General features: G+C 35.3%; 3 protein-coding genes across 3 annotated transcripts; 1 reads left to right on the top strand and 2 right to left on the bottom strand.

The window, feature by feature from the left end:
* Positions 1 to 1690: 1690 nt before the first annotated feature.
* Positions 1691 to 10751, top strand: LOC129004817 (uncharacterized). The gene is made up of 4 exons (XM_054433461.1): positions 1691 to 1859; positions 2124 to 2416; positions 5856 to 6022; positions 7884 to 10751. The coding sequence occupies exons 2-4, from the start codon at positions 2176 to 2178 to the stop codon at positions 8472 to 8474; spliced, it is 999 nt and encodes a 332-aa protein (XP_054289436.1). The 5' UTR covers positions 1691 to 1859; positions 2124 to 2175; the 3' UTR covers positions 8475 to 10751.
* A 2288-nt stretch (positions 10752 to 13039) lies between these two features.
* Positions 13040 to 13636, bottom strand: LOC129004767 (peptide deformylase 2-like). Its single transcript, XM_054433393.1, has one exon. It carries the CDS (start codon positions 13634 to 13636, stop codon positions 13040 to 13042), a length of 597 nt encoding a protein of 198 aa, XP_054289368.1.
* Positions 13637 to 13770: 134 nt separating this feature from the next.
* Positions 13771 to 15684, bottom strand: LOC129004805 (peptide deformylase 2-like). Its single transcript, XM_054433448.1, has one exon. It carries the CDS (start codon positions 15616 to 15618, stop codon positions 14842 to 14844), a length of 777 nt encoding a protein of 258 aa, XP_054289423.1. The 5' UTR covers positions 15619 to 15684; the 3' UTR covers positions 13771 to 14841.
* Between the last annotated feature and the right edge of the window lie 2268 nt (positions 15685 to 17952).

The following is a 17952-nucleotide window of genomic DNA, read 5'->3' as shown; positions in this document are numbered from 1 at the left end:
ACAAGGTTGGTAAACAAACACACTATACACAAGAAGGTTGGTAAGTATAGTACAATATTTGCAGTCTGAACAACGGGCGCGCTACGGACATGCCACTTCCGATACGCCACGAGGGACGCCGAAGCGACGTGGCGGTGGCGGGAGGGCGGCCGCCCGCGCCACGTAACTTGTGTGTGCATTGACCAATTTGTTTACATGGGGAGGCGAGGAACGGACATATGTCCTCGCCACGTCCGTGCCACGTCTCCGCCCGACGTCCGTTCGGTGTGAATTGGGCCTTGATTCAATAATTCCATTTAAATATGAGTACTCATTAGGTTAACACGGGAAACTCCAGAGCCACTGGGGCGGAGCCCGAGAGTCCGATCAGAATAAAAACCACTTAGTTTTCCTATTTAATGCCTAAAGAATCAGTGTACCAAATTTCAGCCTCCTAGGTAAGTGGGAAGTGGGAGAATTAGTGATGAGTGAGTGAGTGAGTCAGTCAGTCAGTCAGTCAGTGAGGGTTTTGCCTTTTATATATATAGATGTTTAAAACAGCTGTGTTGGAAATGTGAAATCAAAATTCTTTTGACAGTTCTGCTTGCTTAAATTTATTTAAACTTTGTGGGTTTTTTGTTTGATCTTTGTTGCCTTGGAGACCAATCAATATTTACTTTTAACTCTCACCTCAGAACTTTGAAATCCCGTGTGGAGCAAAGTCCTAGGTCCTAGGTCAATATCGAAGCGGGAATAGTTCTATATGTATCCTCGGAGCTGTTGTAGCTGTATTTTTGTCCAATTTAAGACCAGTCGGTTTAGTAGTTTTTGAATCTCATACAAACACACACAGACAGACAGATGACACCACCACTTCTTTTTAATAGTGTAGATAGATAGATAGGTTGAGTCAGTTCAGTATTGTTTTAAGTTGAATTTTAGTCTTTGGTTAAATTTTTATTCGAGCTGGTACCATAGCTCTGCTACCATTGATACCCACTGCCATAGATAAAACATACTCCACTGCTATACTACGCAGTCACGGACGCCTTTAACTACAGGCCGCGGCCTGGTAGAATTGGCAACGTTGCAAGTGGTGTTTTTTAGTGATAGACATCCCATAAGATAACATGGCAGACAGGTGACATCAGCTCATTAATTCGCACTTTATTGTTTTAAATTTATGAACATAAATTATTAAAATATTGAAAGTAAAACATACAGAATTGAAAACCGAAACAATATATGAATTAATATATATCTGTACCATTTAAGCTGAGTCAATAATTGTCATAGTCTAGTAACCAAGCTTATAAACACAAATACCATTTAGCTGCTTCCAAACAACCACTTGTGACGTTGCCACTTCGAAGGCTGGGGCTTGGTGTGACGCAGTCCTCCTCTTCCTTCAGTCTCACTTCATACTACCATAGATAAAACCATATAAAACATAGTCCTTACTACATACTACCATAGATAAAACATACTCCCTTGTGTTGGTTAGTCTATGATACTACCATAGATAAAACCATAGACTAACCAACACAAGGGAGTATGTTTTATCATAGATAAAACATACTCTAGGTGTCAGTCAGCTAGCAGCTAGAGCTAGCCAGTAGCCTAGCCACTAGCACAGAAAACGTACTAGCCAAGTAGCCAGTCCAGTGTCAAACTCAAAAGTTCAGTTCAATACCGTCTGCTGGTGCTGGAAGGACGCTCACGCTGGCTGGTGGACAGGTGGCTGGTGTACGTCTGTTTTATTTTCACGGCTCTGGATCTGAATAATATGAATTTGTATTAAACTTTAACTTTGATATCCTCAGGTATTTAAGTTAACTCAACCTTAAAAAATTCAGAAATTGCACAACCAAACCAACAAGGTAAGGTAACTAAACTAAGCGAAATCTGTTTTGAAGTAGATGGTAGTAGGCTTGTGTTAAGGGTAAAGATGTGATAAAAATAACACAATTAAGTGGGGACATTGGCACAGTTTAGGGGGTTGGAATTTGGAATGTGAAAGTTGTAGATTAGGGAAGTGAGTTGAGTTAATTTTAGCCCTAAAGCTATAGGTTGGTGATTCTATATTGTTTCAATTACCTCGTGAAGCTATTTAATAAAATTATACCGTACTCTCGGTGTTCTAGGTGAACTTTTTCAATCACGTAAAACTCAAGTACTGCAAGGAGAATCAAAGCAATGGAATCAGTCAAAACATTTGTATTTTTTGACTTGGAAACTACCGGACTACCTCCGTCTAGCCCAAAAATTACAGAAATTGCTTTTATTGCCACCAGTAAAGAAGAAATCTTGGCAAAACATGATGGAATTGCTAAAGAAAACAATTTTGGTCATTGTTACTTACCGAGAGTGATAAACAAGATAAATTTAGCTGTCTATCCCTGCAAGATGATACATCCTGCAGCCTCTGCAGTTTCAGGTATGTACCTATAGGCCTACTAATTTTTGTATGCATTTAATACTCGTCTAAGTACTCGATTCGAGACATCATGTAAATATAAAAACATATAAAAAACTCATTAACACACTTTTTTTTAATACTTCATAATATTTTGTTTGATTGTCACTTAAAGTTCAGAAAATTATTTGTGTTATATTTTACTTATACCTAACACTATTGAAGTGTTATAAATTTTACTTTTTGTTAACTCAACAAAGTTTTATAATAGGTAACCAATAAAATCCATAATAATCAACTGAATGTGAGATGAATAACCGATTTCGCTATTTCGCTCTCATCTTAAATCAACTCAGAGTATAAAACAAGTCCGAGGCGAGTCTGTCTGACTCAAGTCAAGACAAGATTCATTTCCAGCATTTGCAGCTGCGAGTCAACACTCACTCAACAGAACTTCTGTGCTATTCGAGTAAGAATCGAGTCCAGAACTCGAGTAGTTGCGGTACCAAGTCAAAATTAAAACTCGAGTTGGGATTGTACTCGACTCGTCACATCACTACTCCTTAGTGTCCAAAAATAAAATCTCAAGGTTACAAATTGATAGCTTATTGAGCCATTCATTGGTGGTTTGGGCAAGTCTGAGATCTAACGGCAACTAACTAATAGGCCTACTTGAAGGAAGGGAGATAATTGGGAGTGCAAACAGCTGTTTACTTGTGTTGTAAGATAAAACATGAAAAAACAAAACCATAAAATGACAACATTAACAAAAAACCTGGTGGTAATGATTTATAATCATAATAGCTTGAAATAATCCTTGCTAAACCAGAATAAGGGATAAAATGAAACTCTTCTAACCAAACTTATCTTAACCTAACCTTTTATTGATGACAGAAAAGGTACTGGTACCTACGCTGTAAGGAAGATGGGACAGGCTTTATGTGGGTTTGTGATTAGGCCTCTTAAGACCTTTGACGGTAGGTTAGATGAGGTTCGTTTGGTTGAAGTTTAGGTTGTAATGAACCAAGTTATTAAGTTAATGTATGTAATCTCCAGACTTTTTTACACCGTTTAAATAGTGGGGTTAACACAACAAATTAACTATTTTAAAAATGCAAGCAACTTATTTTTGAAGTGATTAACTTAGGCTATTTTATTATTTCAATGATACAAAAAAGTCTGAAGGGAATATAAATCAATAACTTCATGTACCAGTGGTTACGGGGGCAACTGTGATGGGTTATGGGAAGAGATCAAATAATATTTAAAATATTTTTGTATCCATATCCAAACTTTTTATTACCCAAACGGCCGAGTGAGCACCAGAAAGAATAGTACAGAATTAGGATCGTAGAAAATGTATGAAAATTGTTTGTGATCCAATATTTATAATATTGCCGTAATTGGCAAAGAGCCGACCTAGCCCACCCACGTTTGGACAAATCTTTACGATGTGTAGATGATCATTGTGTTACCGTGATGCAGGATCGTGCCTTGATTACGGAGTAGGCTAGTCAGGATGGGATTGTAATGAATGCAAAATACACAAAATTTACTTAACAAATTGTAAGCATATAAACCCTGAGGTTCAACCCATAGTTTTTTAAAAACTTGATTTGTTGTAGTAAAAGTTTAATGTTAAACTACAGTGTGTTCAAACAGCCGTGGCACCTGACGGATAGGAGACCCTTACTCACACACACACACAAACACAGTTAGCCCGGCTGCCAGGTAGATGTTTCACAGAGTGGGACGTCCAGTAAGCAACTGCTGTTTTGTAACACAAATTTCAATAGTTATTACACGCATACTTGCAACATTCGTAAATTTTAAAACATAATGACACCAAACACAATTTGATTATGAAACTAATGAGACAAAACAACGTTTATCCATAGAAACTCCCATCTATGAGTTTATAAACATCTTTACAATTATTTTGCACTTAGATCAAAATATACTTAACAATATTCCTGACAAAATATGTCTACAGGTACATGTAGTATATAAAAGAAATAGCCTACAGTAGGCTATAGATATTTCAGCAGCTACTGTGGTAAACACACTAATTTCTTTACGTCCAGGATTCGGGTGAACAATTTCGCCATTTGAGTATGAAAACAACTAGTTTCGATATAGGTAAACACAAATCACATGCCTAAGTGAAATAAGATCTGATTAGTCTGTGATGATTATCCATTCAGCTGAATTTCTATATTACTTTGACAATTGGTAATCTTAGCATTCTAAAAGCCTTTGCCTTTACTGATTGAGCGAATCTTCTTCTCTTCATCATCCCCTAGCCTCTAGTTCTTGTCCAAACCGCTACAGTATTGGCGTTTTGTTTGTTTTGCATCACATATATGCATCACACAGCTGTTCGCTCTCCACATACGTTCCTTGCCACTAGAAATTGGACTCACGCAAACCTCCATTTCAACTGCTGTTCCGCTTAATTCAATGAACTTCAAATTTGTTGACACTTATCACTCTTTCAATTAGAAACTGATTGCATTTTCTGATTCAGTGTTAAAAAACTGTAAGAAGAATCATAAAAATTACATTTTGATCGGTGGATTCAACTTCCCAATTGAATAACATAATAAAAACAATAAATTGTTGATGAGCCAGACCTGTAACATCTTTGGCAATCCAGTTTGCGGAAGTAACGTTGGAGGAGAATATACTTAGCAAAACTTTGATATCCGTATTTTCAAACATAAAGGTAACCTACCTATTAAGGTAACTTGACCTAAAAACCAAACTTTAGACCTCCGATGGAGTTGGATATCAAAGTTTTACCCTTCTTTCACATAACCTTTTTGTATCATAATAATGAGCTACATAATAGGGGTTGGTTAGACCAAGGAATTTTCAACAAGGAATTTTTTACTAGGCCTACTGTAGTGATAAAAAACCAGCTTCTTCGTGACGTTCAAGTGGGGCTAACCTACTGTGGCGGTTATAGGACTATGTCCTCTTCAGCCTAGGGTGGGATTTCAGCTGTGATTGGTACGTTTTAAGTAGGCCTACAAATTTGGTGTGATTATATGAATACAGCCTGCCACAGCTGCTGGGTACGGCAAAGTTGTTTGGTTTTATTTTTACAAAGAGTGTGGATCATTATGGGTGAGACCTATCACAGGTCACAATGAGAAACCCTGTCAGTAATTAAGAAGCCTATAAAGTCTATTGTAAAAAAAACTTTTGATTTTTGTTTTCACTAACGGTAGCGGTTTTCTCAATAGGGATTTCATAAGAAATTTCATTTAGAACATTTATGAGGGGCAACCTATACTACACAATTTGGAGCTTGCAAGACGAAGAGGCGTATGTACATACAAAATGTTAAGTACGGTACTTACGCCCCTTCGTCTTGCAAGCGACAAATTATACTCTTCCTACTAGGTCTATTACCTACAATATCTGTAAGTCGCTACAGTTCACACCTTGGTTGCAGGTTTGACGAATGAAAATTTGGAACACGTAAAACCTTTTGATGATGGCTTATTCAATATCCTGAAACTGTTCCTGGACAGATTGGAGAAACCATTATGTTTTGTTGCTCACAACGGCAACAAGTTCGACTATCCCATTTTGAAGTCTGAGCTTCTGAAAATTGGAAAGGTAGGCCTAGCTAATACTCTCAATGTTTAAATATTGTATTTGGGTTTTTTCTTTTTTTATCAAGCTAGCCTAGGCCTATCTATTTTTCTGGATTTTAAAATGTATTTCTATAATTTTTTAATTACATTTAAACCAAACTCTACATTATAGTGACTGCCAGCAATACATTTAGCTATAATTACTAACTAGAGGACCCATTCTGCCCTGCTGCGTTGAAATAAAAATCATACCCGAGAAAGTATAAAATTCATGATTTTTGATTGAGTAATACAGTATCTTGAATTTAACTGATTTAAACGATCAATAGTTCAAATTAAAGCCTATAATTTACTGATTATTTTGAGTCTAAAAAAAAACATCAACAATACTAGGGCTATTGATTTTTTTAATCATAGAAAAACCTTATTTAAATAATTTTTATGTTGGTTGTTCATCTTGCATTTGCTTGAAAATCGTCCGATTTGAATAACTAATAGCTTAAATGAAAGCCGGTATTTCAATGAAGTTTCTAAGACCAAAATATATAGGATTATATAATAAAATTGGTGAAATACACCTTAAATTGTAGGAAGAATTCAAAAAAATCCAATTCTTTTTTTTCAAATTCATGAGTAATACTGGAGATAAATATATGCCCATGCTTGATGTAAAATCTGTGATTTCAATCATGAAAATCGGTCGGGTAGTAGAGCCATTAGAACTCAGAAAAGAAAAACCAAATATAACCCCCATAACAAATACATGGGGGGCAAATTTCGTTTGTGTATAAGCTGAGTGGTAGTTGGTAGTGTAGATAAATATATGCCAATGCTTGATGTAAAATCTGTGCGTGCATACCTTCAATTTGAGACCTCAATCATGAAAATTTGTCGGGTAGAAGAGCCATACAAACTCGGAAAAGAAAAACCAAATTTAACTCCCATAAGAAATACATGGGAAGCAAATTTAGCTTACGTATAAGACGAGTGGTAATGTAGATAAATATATGCTTGATGTGAAATCTGTGCGCGCATACCCTTCAATTTGAGACCTCAATCATGAAAATCGGTCAGGTAGTAGAGCCAAACGAACTCGGAAAAGAAAAACCAAATTTAACATCCATAAGAAATACATGGGAAGCAAAAGTTTACGTATAAGTCAAGTGGGAGTGTAGATAAATATATGTCGATGTTTGATGTGAAATCTGTGCGTCCATACCTTCAATTTGAGACCTCAATCATGAAAATCAGTCGGGTAGAAGAGCCATACGAACTCGGAAAAGAAACCCAAATTTAACTCCCATAAGAAATACTGATTGGGAGCAAATCAGTTTACGTTTAAGGCGAGGTAGACTGTAGATAAAATATAGGCCGATGCTTGATGTGAAATCTGTGCGTGCATACCTTCAAAGTGAGACCTTAATCATAAATATCGGTTGGGTAGAAGAGCCAAACGAACTCGGAAAAGAAAAACCAAATTCAACTCCCATAAGAAATACATGGGGAACCACTTTGGTTTATGTATAAGCCGAGTGGGACTGTAGATAAATAAAAATGTATTTGTCATACTGTACTGTGCAGTATTACATTACTAGTCTCAGTCTGGAAAATAGGAGTCAATGAAATCCCTTTTGATTAAGTAGGTGGCAAACAGCTGTTTTCCTGGCTAAATCCTTGTGTGGAAAGTCCATTAAAACAGAGTTTTGACACCATTCTTGTATATATAATATATACTAATGAATAAAGATGTTTTGAATTGAATTGAATTGAATAGAGTAATGTGGCAAAAAACCATATTTTGTAAGTGTAATCATTTGTAAAAATATACAAACTAATTATCACTCTGTTAATTTCCAAACACCGCTTTCTCATGCTTTGTTTAGGAGTTCCCAGGAGAGATATTCTGTGTAGATTCACTGCCTGGATTTCGAGAACTCCTCTCTCCAAAGTGTGAAGAAAATGGTGATGTGTTCAACGATATTCGACCACTAGAGTCTACCAGCAACGTTCCTGTCAGCCCTGTAGCCCACAGAGCCATTGATCTGGTGCCTAAATGTGGCTTCTCTCAAGAAGATTACGACCTAGAGATGATTAAAACTTTGGAAGTCGCAGAAAGAATCACCCAAGAATATGATCATTTCAATGCAAAGGAAATAGAACAGAGAATCCAACTGGAAATGGATAAGATGAGGAAAGCTAACGAAACCACCCCAGAGAGAAAACCAAGAACTACTCCGTATCCAGTGGGTGACCATGCCAAGAGGAAGATTTTGAGTGATGCTAAAAAACAGAAACCCAAATTTACCTTGAGCGCGATATATGAAAGAGTTACAAAAAAGGAGTTTGTGAATGCTCATAGAGCTGAAAACGATGCCTTGGCAATTTTGGAATGTGTCACTGCGATCGGTCTGCCAGTCATTGAATGGATGGATTGTAACAAAATACCATTTAGAAGCGTCAAGAAAATGTGGTAGATTACCACAAAAAAGGATTTTATATCCATGTATTGTAGAGTAATAGTCTGGTAGATGTATTCCATGCAGTTGGCAAATCATACTTTTGTGGGATGCATTGTGTACCATGTCTAAAATGGGGGAATAAGTTTATGACCATTTGACTGACCAAACAATTGTGATTTAACTAATTAGAGTTTTATAAAGACTGATAGTGTTATGAAATTTAAAATTTTTATGTAAAACCTTAACGTGCAATTGCTGAAACCATAAAACCACATTGAATGATGCTTGTTGCTAGATAAATTTTTGTAATATAACCAAACAATAGTTTTGAAACGATATGATATTTAATTTTAAAATTATTTTTGTCTTAAACAAACTTTATTTACAAAACCAAATATACTGAAATACTGTAACAATTACAGTGTACAGTAAAACCCCTCATATCTGGCCTATGTGGAACCGAGCCCCTGGCCGGATAAACCAACCTATTATTAATACCCCCGCTGCAGCAAACCTGCAGACTAAGCGAATTTCCATTTGCCTGATTGGATTTACACTAAAATGACTCCTTAAAAATATCACATTTATTCCCTATTTAAATAACATTAGTTTAACGAGTACTTAGGTTTGCTGCAACAGGGAGGGTAAAAAGGTGTTTTTTTGTAAAATGGTAATAGTTTAGTATGAAATGAATGCATTTTCCAAATTTGATCAAAATATGATAATAAACAAGCAAACTACAACAGTTATTCTCCATAATAATAACATGGGAATTTTAAATTTACAGTTTTTTAGAAATTTCTCCGTAACCATTAGGCGCATAATAACACATCAATATACTAAATTATTTGTTTTTTTAAGCTCTACAAAATGGTTTGGAAAGAAAATGCTAAATTTCATGTTTTAGGGTCCAAAATGTGAAAAACCAATTTTTGCCCCATAAAACCCCCCATAAACCCCTGTTCCTATTGTCCGATCATGCTGGTTCGCGAACTCGTTCGAATAAACATAGGTTTACACATTTGTACCAAATTTCATCGAAATTGGATGATTTTTGCTCTAGTTATCGCGCTAACGGACACATATATAAATACATATATATTTATATAAATAAATATATATGAATTTGAACGGATGGTGTTTTTGGTCTCTAGGCAACTCAAAACGAAAAAGTAAATCGGTCCCGGGTCCAGGTCTTACCATGAGTACTACGGTCATAGCTTATTCCCTATATGGGAAATTCGCTAAAACGATAATTTGTATCTAATAACAACTTGCCATTGGTTAAAAGTAGTGTTAAGTCTCTTTTTGGAATCTACAAGCTCAGCTGAGAAGTGAATCCGCTAAAAATGTATATGAACAGGAAACAGATAAACCATGAGAACGCTTAAATCATGGAGACTACGGGTACAGCCGTGGAATATATTTTTGGCTTTGATTCTGGGAAGTGACCAGATACGTAGACCGCAAATTCCGAGGCCGGATGTTAGGGGTTCTACTGTACTTCTAATGTGCGTTTTTTTACTGGCCACTTTATATTAATACTTTAGGGTTATAGTTTTATTTTAGTCAAATAATATTTTATCTATTCAGTATTTTATTGTTATAAACTTTCTTAAGGCCTGCATGCAAATTTTAATTCTCTTAATTGTTTGCAGCATTTGATTTATTTTAATGATAACAAATTACTACTGACGTGCATTAAACCAGTAGAATAGGTTATTTATATGATATTAGCACTAATATTTTTAAATTCATATTGATGATATTGTTACCAATAAAAATATTTTTGTAGCATTGGGGAATTTATAGTACCTATACTTGAAGTTTAGTTACGGTAATTATTATAACTGTTGCTCTTCTTTTATCAATTTTTATTATTATTTATATTTACATTTGGTTTTCACCTATAAAACCACTTGGTTTTCTACCAATTATGTATTAAAATATTATGTTTTTTATTGAACTATAAATTATTTAAATTTAGGCCTACTATTTACAAGACCTAATATTTTATTAATTTTTGTTTTAGTGCTCATTGTGAGGATAAATATTATAACACTGAAATGTAAAAATATATTTTTTATTCATTTGCTTATGCGACAGTAGTGCTTATATTTTATGTGTCCATATATCAATTTTATGTAGTAAGTTAGGCCTATTGATTTTGTTTTTTTATTGCCTTGAACTGAAGTCACTTCACATTTGTGTTTTTTTTTCATAGCACCTCTTGATTTGTAATGAAAATTGTACCAAAAACAATTTTTAAAGATAAAAATAAATATTTTTGTATTCTAATTTATATGAGTTTTTTTTCATTTTACCCATTACGTGACATGACAGACAAATAAACTATATATCTAACAAAATAAATAATGTCATCTGAGGCGAAATTGATATTTTCCATCTTTTAATTAATGGATATTAAAGTGTGGAAATATATGTTGCACTTACATAGTAAAGGGTGGACCAAAAAAACAGGGACAATTTTAAAATGTTATTACTCAGCTGTTATAAAGGCTGGAGAGTTCATTGATGCGACAAAAGAAAGTTTATTTGATGCCATTTAGTGTATAGTTACTATGGATCATCAATGGTTACCGCAACATCGTGCCTTTGTCATAGAAACTTTTTTGAAGAATAATTTGACTTTCATTTCTACTCAACGTCAATTTCGTATTCACTTCAACATTGGCCGTAATGGTACAACCCCAAAGCGAAAAACAATTTAAGGTTGGGTAAGTAATTTCCAGAACACGTCTTCTGCACTCAAAGTCAAACCTAGTGGGATACCTCGGACTGTTCGGACGCCGGAAAACATTGAAATGGTTCGCGCGAGTGTCCTGCGTCGAGCGTCCAAAGCCAACCGTTTGCAAAACATTGCATTGAAATTTAAATTTGCATAGGTTTAATTTTGAGTACAAAAGCCGTGTTTAGGACATTGTTTACCCATCTTTGAGTAGTTTATCCGGTTTGGGGTTGCACCATTACAGCCAAAGTTGAAGTGAACACGAAATTGACGTTGAGTAGAAATGAAAGTCAAATTATTCTTCAAAAAAGTCTCTATGACAAACGCACGATGTTGCGGTAACCATTGATGATCCATAGTAACTATACACTAAATGGCATCAAATAAACTTTCTTTTGCTGCATCAATGAACTCTCCAGCCTTTATAACAGCTGAGTAATAACATTTTAAAATTGTCCCTGTTTTTTTGGTCCACCCTTTACTATGATTCATTAACCCTTCTTTTAATGTTTAAAAAATTACAAACTCAACATTAGGCCTAAATTACTTACATATAATATACAACTATTGTATGACCTTTTGTGAAGGAGTCTCTATGCAGAGTTTCCTTTGTCTGTATGGACAAAACAAATCAAAAGAAATTACCCGTATTAAAATGTGCGTATGCTAACATGCTCTTATCTTTTTTCTTGATTCGTGGAAGTAGGTCTTAAGGTGGGTTTCCATCCATTGGGTCTCAGTATTTTTTCATAGCAAACTGCTATTGTTTGGCAGAATTGAAAGCCAGGCCTCCTTTCATTCTAGCGCAATTTTAGATTACTATAACTTAGCCAGAGGAAAACTTAAGGTCAGCTTGAAATTTTATATGTATAATCTATTGAAGTTACTTTACATTTATGTGTCAACAAATCATAGCTGAACGGTTATGGCCCTTTCACACGAGTCCACTGGTGGCTGCCACTAGTGGCTGTCACTGGCTACCAGCCAGGCAACTACGGTTGATGGTACACGCAACTGACAAGCCACTCCACCAATAGCCACCGTATAACTAGTTGAGAAAACGCTTGTTATAACGCTTTGCCACAAATTGCATTTTTCTATTTTATTAGCATATTCTTCCTTTGTACTATTTCAATTTAACGGATACTTTTCAATCTCGCAAATTAGATCCTCAGTAGGCCTACTAGGTATTAATTTTGTCTTCTTAGTTTGTTCAGTCTTGTATTCCGTTCTTCTCGTTTATGTTCTTCTTCGTTTGCCGCAACGTCATATTTATTTTTCTTCTGCTCACTCATTTCTTAACACAAACAAAACAGTTAAACTCGAAACCAATCCAAAATAATTGGTGCAAGCGTTTCTGCTGTTACAACCGCTATTGGCTTCATCTGAAGGCTCCCATTTAATTTAATGCCACACGACGAGCCGCTAGCAGTTGTGCGAGGAGACACTGCTCGGCCACTGTGTCCTGACGGGCAATTGTATTGGCCTCGTCTGAAAGCCCCCATTTAAAACAATGTGTAAGCTGTGGTGGGCAACCAGTGGAGTGGCCTTGTTTGAAAGGGCCCTTACTCACTAATTAAAAGGTTTGACACTGAGTAACGTCTCTAGCTTTTTGATAATTCAAAACTATAGACCAAGCTGTCCTTGATCATTGGGCTTTTAATAAATAGTACAGACTAATGAAACAGCTAGTTTCAGTCAGTATTTAGAATAGAATAGAATTTTTATTTAGACTCACCCTGCATTTATCCATCCTAAAATAAAGTATGTCACTGTCTTAGTGAATTAATAGTGAACAAGTAAAGTGCAAGATCTGATATTGAAACGTCAGTTAATTTGAACTCTCGGTTTGAAAGTTTTTATTTTCTAAAAATCTAATGTAGCCCTTGACACTCATCAACTTGTCTGGGGAAACAAGATCGATGAACAACTTGCCATCAAGGTGGTCGACCTCGTGTTGTATGAGTTGAGCCGTTGTGCCCGTCACCTCTCCTTCTTTTGAACCTCCCTTGATATCAAAGGCTTGGTAGCGGATCCTCGCATACCTTGGAACAGACGCAACCACATTCCTTACAGATGCACAACACTCAATGTCATCAATCATATCATCACCTACTTTCTCATAGGTTGGGTTAAGAAACACCTTAGTTCTGCACAAATCATTGGTTTCGCTCCTAGGAATGGTGAAGACGATCAGACGTTTCAAAATTCCTAGCTGTGGCGCTGCCAATCCCGAATAGAACTTCTGTTTCCTAAACTTCTCCATGACAAGAACCACATCTATTTTGTCCTGAATATTCAAAGGGAATTGAAAATGTTCAGATTTTTTCCTGATGGGCAATTCACTTGCATTACTCTTTTTGAGGTCTTCAACAGTTGCAAAACTGTAAGGAGGTAGAGAGCGTTTGAGCTCACTAACGTCAACCATGTTCGGATCTCTTAGCAAACATCAAAATGGGTTCCTATTGTTTGACATAATGTTGATTAGAATTTGTTCTTTTGAAATTCATGAAACCAGCTGTGGGTGGGATAACATACAAATAACTACAATCTGACCCTGAGATAAGATAATGAATCTATAGGCTGTCAAGCTGCTTGAGTATTTTTAAATATTTTACTTTAAAATACCTACTTTGTATTGTCGCCATTTCACTGAACAGTATAACAGTAGCCTACTTGATAAATTAATCTGACTGTCCATGGACAGGTCTAAAATCATAGTCAATTCAAAAGCTATAAATAATGTTATTCTTTTTACTAGAATAATAATAATTGTAATTGTCACTATAGAATAAAACAATAAAAGGTTTTTATTCATTTTATTAACTAGCTATAAGAAAGTAATACTTGAGGCTCAACAATTTGGGTTTATTCTGGAAAATTGTGTTGACGAGATTAAGTTATGCCTGACATTATTGATGTTACCGAATCACAGATTACGTTTTGTATGCACATTACACCCAATTGATGATCACATACAGAAAATTGTAAGTTTTTATAGAATATATATATCTATATATTTTTTCCTTATGCATTCTAACCTTTTTAGACACCAAAGCTGGGACAGCTAGTACCTATACAAATAAGTGTAAACCACAAACCTAGAAGAATAATTTAAGTAGGTTAAAATGTTTGTCTTTCAAACCCAACCATTGTGAACTAATTGATGTATTTCAGTAAATTATTCTAAGATAGACATACAATCTAGGGGTACTTTGTAAAGTCTTTACTTTCCCTGTCTTCTCTTATTTTGTAATGTTGGCGTTTTGTTACATATTAGTATTAATAATTGATAGCCCAACACAATGACAAACGGCATCTAGGTCCAGAATCAATCCTGCTGGTAAAAGAATCAGCGATGTTCAGATTTAAAGGTAAGCACTATAACCACTCAGCTACTGAGTTTGTTTGACAGTATCCTAGATTATTTCATTCTATTTCATCATACTGTAATAATATTAAATTCAAATTTAGAATGTTATCAAATAGTTTCAAAACTACATTATTGCTACCTATTTTAACTGCTTATTTTAATGTTTAATGGTATGTACAAAATTAAATACTTAGTTCCAATTTTGAGTCTTTAAAACTTCCATAATTGGTCAAATATAGTGAGTGATACACCACACAACACTAATGCTTTTTCTTCTTCTTCTTCTGTTTGACTTTCTTTGGTTTGAAAAGTGTTGGATATGACGCTTTAAGCGCCTCGTGCTCTGCTTTCAGTTCTTCCTGCATATTCATCCAGCTTTTGCCTCCCCACGCTTCCTTGCGTCTTTTCTTGTATTCCTCAGCGGTAATCAACTCCTCTCGAGGGACGTGGTCGACCAATAGCTTCCCGTCTAAGTGATCAATCTCGTGCTGAATTATTCTTGCGGTTAATCCATGGGCCTCTCCTGTAACCTTCTTCCCATTCACTAAAGTTGCCGTATACTTTATACTCCTATGTCTTCTTACTTTGCCGGCCATATTTGTGGACAGGCACATCTCATAAGCTTCCTCTGTGTCGTCTTTTACATCAACAATTGGCTCATCGTCAAAAGTTACTACTTCTTCCACTTCTTCTTTAATCGGTTCCCAAGACGGATTTAGCCAGTACGACCTTGGGAAGGGTTGGACCACCCCTCTTCCAAACGGAACCATGAAGTATATCATCCGTTTTGATATACCTAATTGTGGGCCGGATATTGAATAATACACTCTGTCTATTTTTCCCAAATATTCCCTCTCGTCAAAGCTGTACTTGAACAGCATTATGTCATTCCTGTCATCTTTGCTCAGCGGAAATTCAAAAGGTGCGGCCACTTTACGAAGCACACTGTCCTGTGTTGCCGTAGGATTATTAAAATCCTCACTCAAAAAATGTAAATGCATGTAGTTGTACAGTTCTAATTTATCTTTTAACTTCATATTTGAGTTTGTCACAAAAACGTTATAAAAATACTATAAAGGAAAGGAGGAAAGATATTAACCAGTTTTTACGATGAACGACTTAACGAACAAGCACATTTTTAACATAGTTATAACTATTTTTCTACAATACCATATTGGGTTATCAGTCAGTGCTATGAATTATGACTATCAATATCAAAAAGTTATCTTCTAGTTGAATATTACAATTAGTATCAGTATTTGATCCACAAAATCATTTGTTACCGGTACTACATTGTGCATAGTTAAACACCTCAAAACTGTTTCTTAAATTCTACTTTACATGGAGCCATGGAGCCATTTTTTATCAACTTATGTGTACTGTATTGGTCTAAAACATTTTACCGAGGGTTTTGCACTCCATACATATTGTTAAATCTGCCTGTGTTTTTTTAAAACAAAAATTGTAAATAGTTTTTTTTTCATACAAATACAGTACGAATGTACGATGTCTAATTTTTTAATAGCAAATGGTAACCATTTTTATTCACAACCCAAATCAAACCAATCTTCATTCATAGCCTTATTAATCCATTATGCACAACAAATGGAGTTAATGTCATCTCCAATATATAAGTTATAAAAAGCATTTAACCTTTACTATCACTATTTCAGCACTGGATACTTATATTAAGGTGATACAAGCTGCTATACCTGTGTTTTGCAACGGGAAGAAAATGTGACTTAGAGAGCTATTAAAGTGGTACTGACGTGCGTTTTAAAATACAGCAACTCTATGATTTAGTTTGAAAATATAAACTGATTTAAAAGTGTAAACCTACTTACTTTCAAACCCCTACTTTTAACGTTAATAGATCCAAAATAATATGACAACATACCTTAGTGTAGTAACAGCACCAATTGCTTCATATTGATGCTTCATGAATGACATGTTTTACCACAATTCTTCAATTTTAGTCAAGCCTCTTTACATGTAGCTTACTATATAAATTACAAAATGAAACTTTGAGCAATAGTTTACAAAACGTATACAACCTTTCTTTAAAACCAAATAACCCTCCTAAATCTACATAAAGTGTCACAAACTTTTTTTTAGTAAATAAACAAACACCAGTTCATTGTACTGACCAGCTGTTTCATTAACTAAATTAAATTAAATAATTTAAACTTTGGAAGCATGCCAGGTGTAGCCCTTTGGAAATCAGCCTGTGGGGCAGAGCCCTCAGGATATTCGTCCATATCAATACTTTTCAGCAAATCTACACTCTAAGCTTCATTTTGATGTGCCATATGACTATACTTTTATTTGGTAAATAGCCTTAACCGTTTACATACAATTTGATTGTATGACTTTAATAATATAATAGATTGATCCAACGATAAGGAATGAATGTGAATGCAGAACCTAACTAATTCCAATTCTTACTCAGGATTTTCCGATTAGTATACCTATATTCTCACAATTTTATGGATTTATATTTCTTTGTTGGGACTTAGCCTTCAGTCTTTTCCAAATCATCCTGGCCAGAGAATCAGCTAGTCTAGTCAATAACATAGCTGCAAAAGGCATATATCCATCTAACACTCAATTTTCATTCATACTCTGCTTTTTAAAATTCTTTAGCTAAGTAATGAATCCAAATGTGTACTTTCTTGTAATAATGTTATTATAAGTGAATGAAGTAGGTAGGGATATTAAGTATCTATATATTTAATACGCTATTGTCGGGACCACGTAAGTTTGCAGTTGAGGGAGGAGCCTATTTACCATATGGTTTTGAATGAACCAATGAGAACCGTGCAGTGTTGCCAAATCTGTTAATACCAGCTGATTTTAATATATTGCTTAGTATATTTTAATTAGTGTTGTCAACGGGCGATGTGGCAACGTCGCACTAGCCTTGTCTTGTGATTGGCTGCCACCAACTGCAAACTTACGTGGTCCCGACAATAGGCATATTTTTGTCATAATTATTTTGGAGTAGTGGAGCTACCGATCACCATGTCCAAGGTGTCTTTAGAAAGGTCTTAGCATGTAGTTTTGCCATCAAACAAAATAACTTTGGAATTCCATCAGGGCTCTGCCCCAGTGGCCTTCAAAGTTCCCATGTTATTCTTAGTGAGAAAATGTTTGTTTTCATTTGAACAGATGAATACTTTGAAATTGACACTAATATTTTAAACAGCTGGCTATACTAAAATTTTGTACAAAATCAAAACATAACCAAAAAAACGTTCAACATAATGGAGACTATGAGACGTTGACCAGGACGGCCAATAGGAGGAGGCCGACGAACTTTAACTGGTAGACGAGAACGAAATACAAATAATCGAATACAGCAAGCACCCTTC

The sequence above is a fragment of the Macrosteles quadrilineatus genome, unplaced genomic scaffold (assembly GCF_028750875.1).
Source record: "Macrosteles quadrilineatus isolate MER2022 unplaced genomic scaffold, UCM_ALF_1.0 Scaffold_11__1_contigs__length_5352618, whole genome shotgun sequence".
Taxonomy (NCBI): Eukaryota; Metazoa; Arthropoda; class Insecta; order Hemiptera; family Cicadellidae; genus Macrosteles; species Macrosteles quadrilineatus.
The sequence above is the reverse complement of the archived record's forward strand: the minus strand, read 5'-3'. Positions and strand labels throughout refer to the sequence as shown.

Bases quoted from the DNA above. Each gene is read 5' to 3' on its own strand.
- LOC129004817 (XM_054433461.1), top strand. From the start codon at position 2,176: ATGGAATCAGTCAAAACATTTGTATTTTTTGACTTGGAAACTACCGGA. The intron at 2,417-5,855 runs GTATGTACCTAT...CCTTGGTTGCAG, and splicing joins TGCAGCCTCTGCAGTTTCAG to GTTTGACGAATGAAAATTTG. The intron at 6,023-7,883 runs GTAGGCCTAGCT...TGCTTTGTTTAG, and splicing joins AGCTTCTGAAAATTGGAAAG to GAGTTCCCAGGAGAGATATT.
- LOC129004767 (XM_054433393.1), bottom strand. From the start codon at position 13,636: ATGGTTGACGTTAGTGAGCTCAAACGCTCTCTACCTCCTTACAGTTTT.
- LOC129004805 (XM_054433448.1), bottom strand. From the start codon at position 15,618: ATGAAGTTAAAAGATAAATTAGAACTGTACAACTACATGCATTTACAT.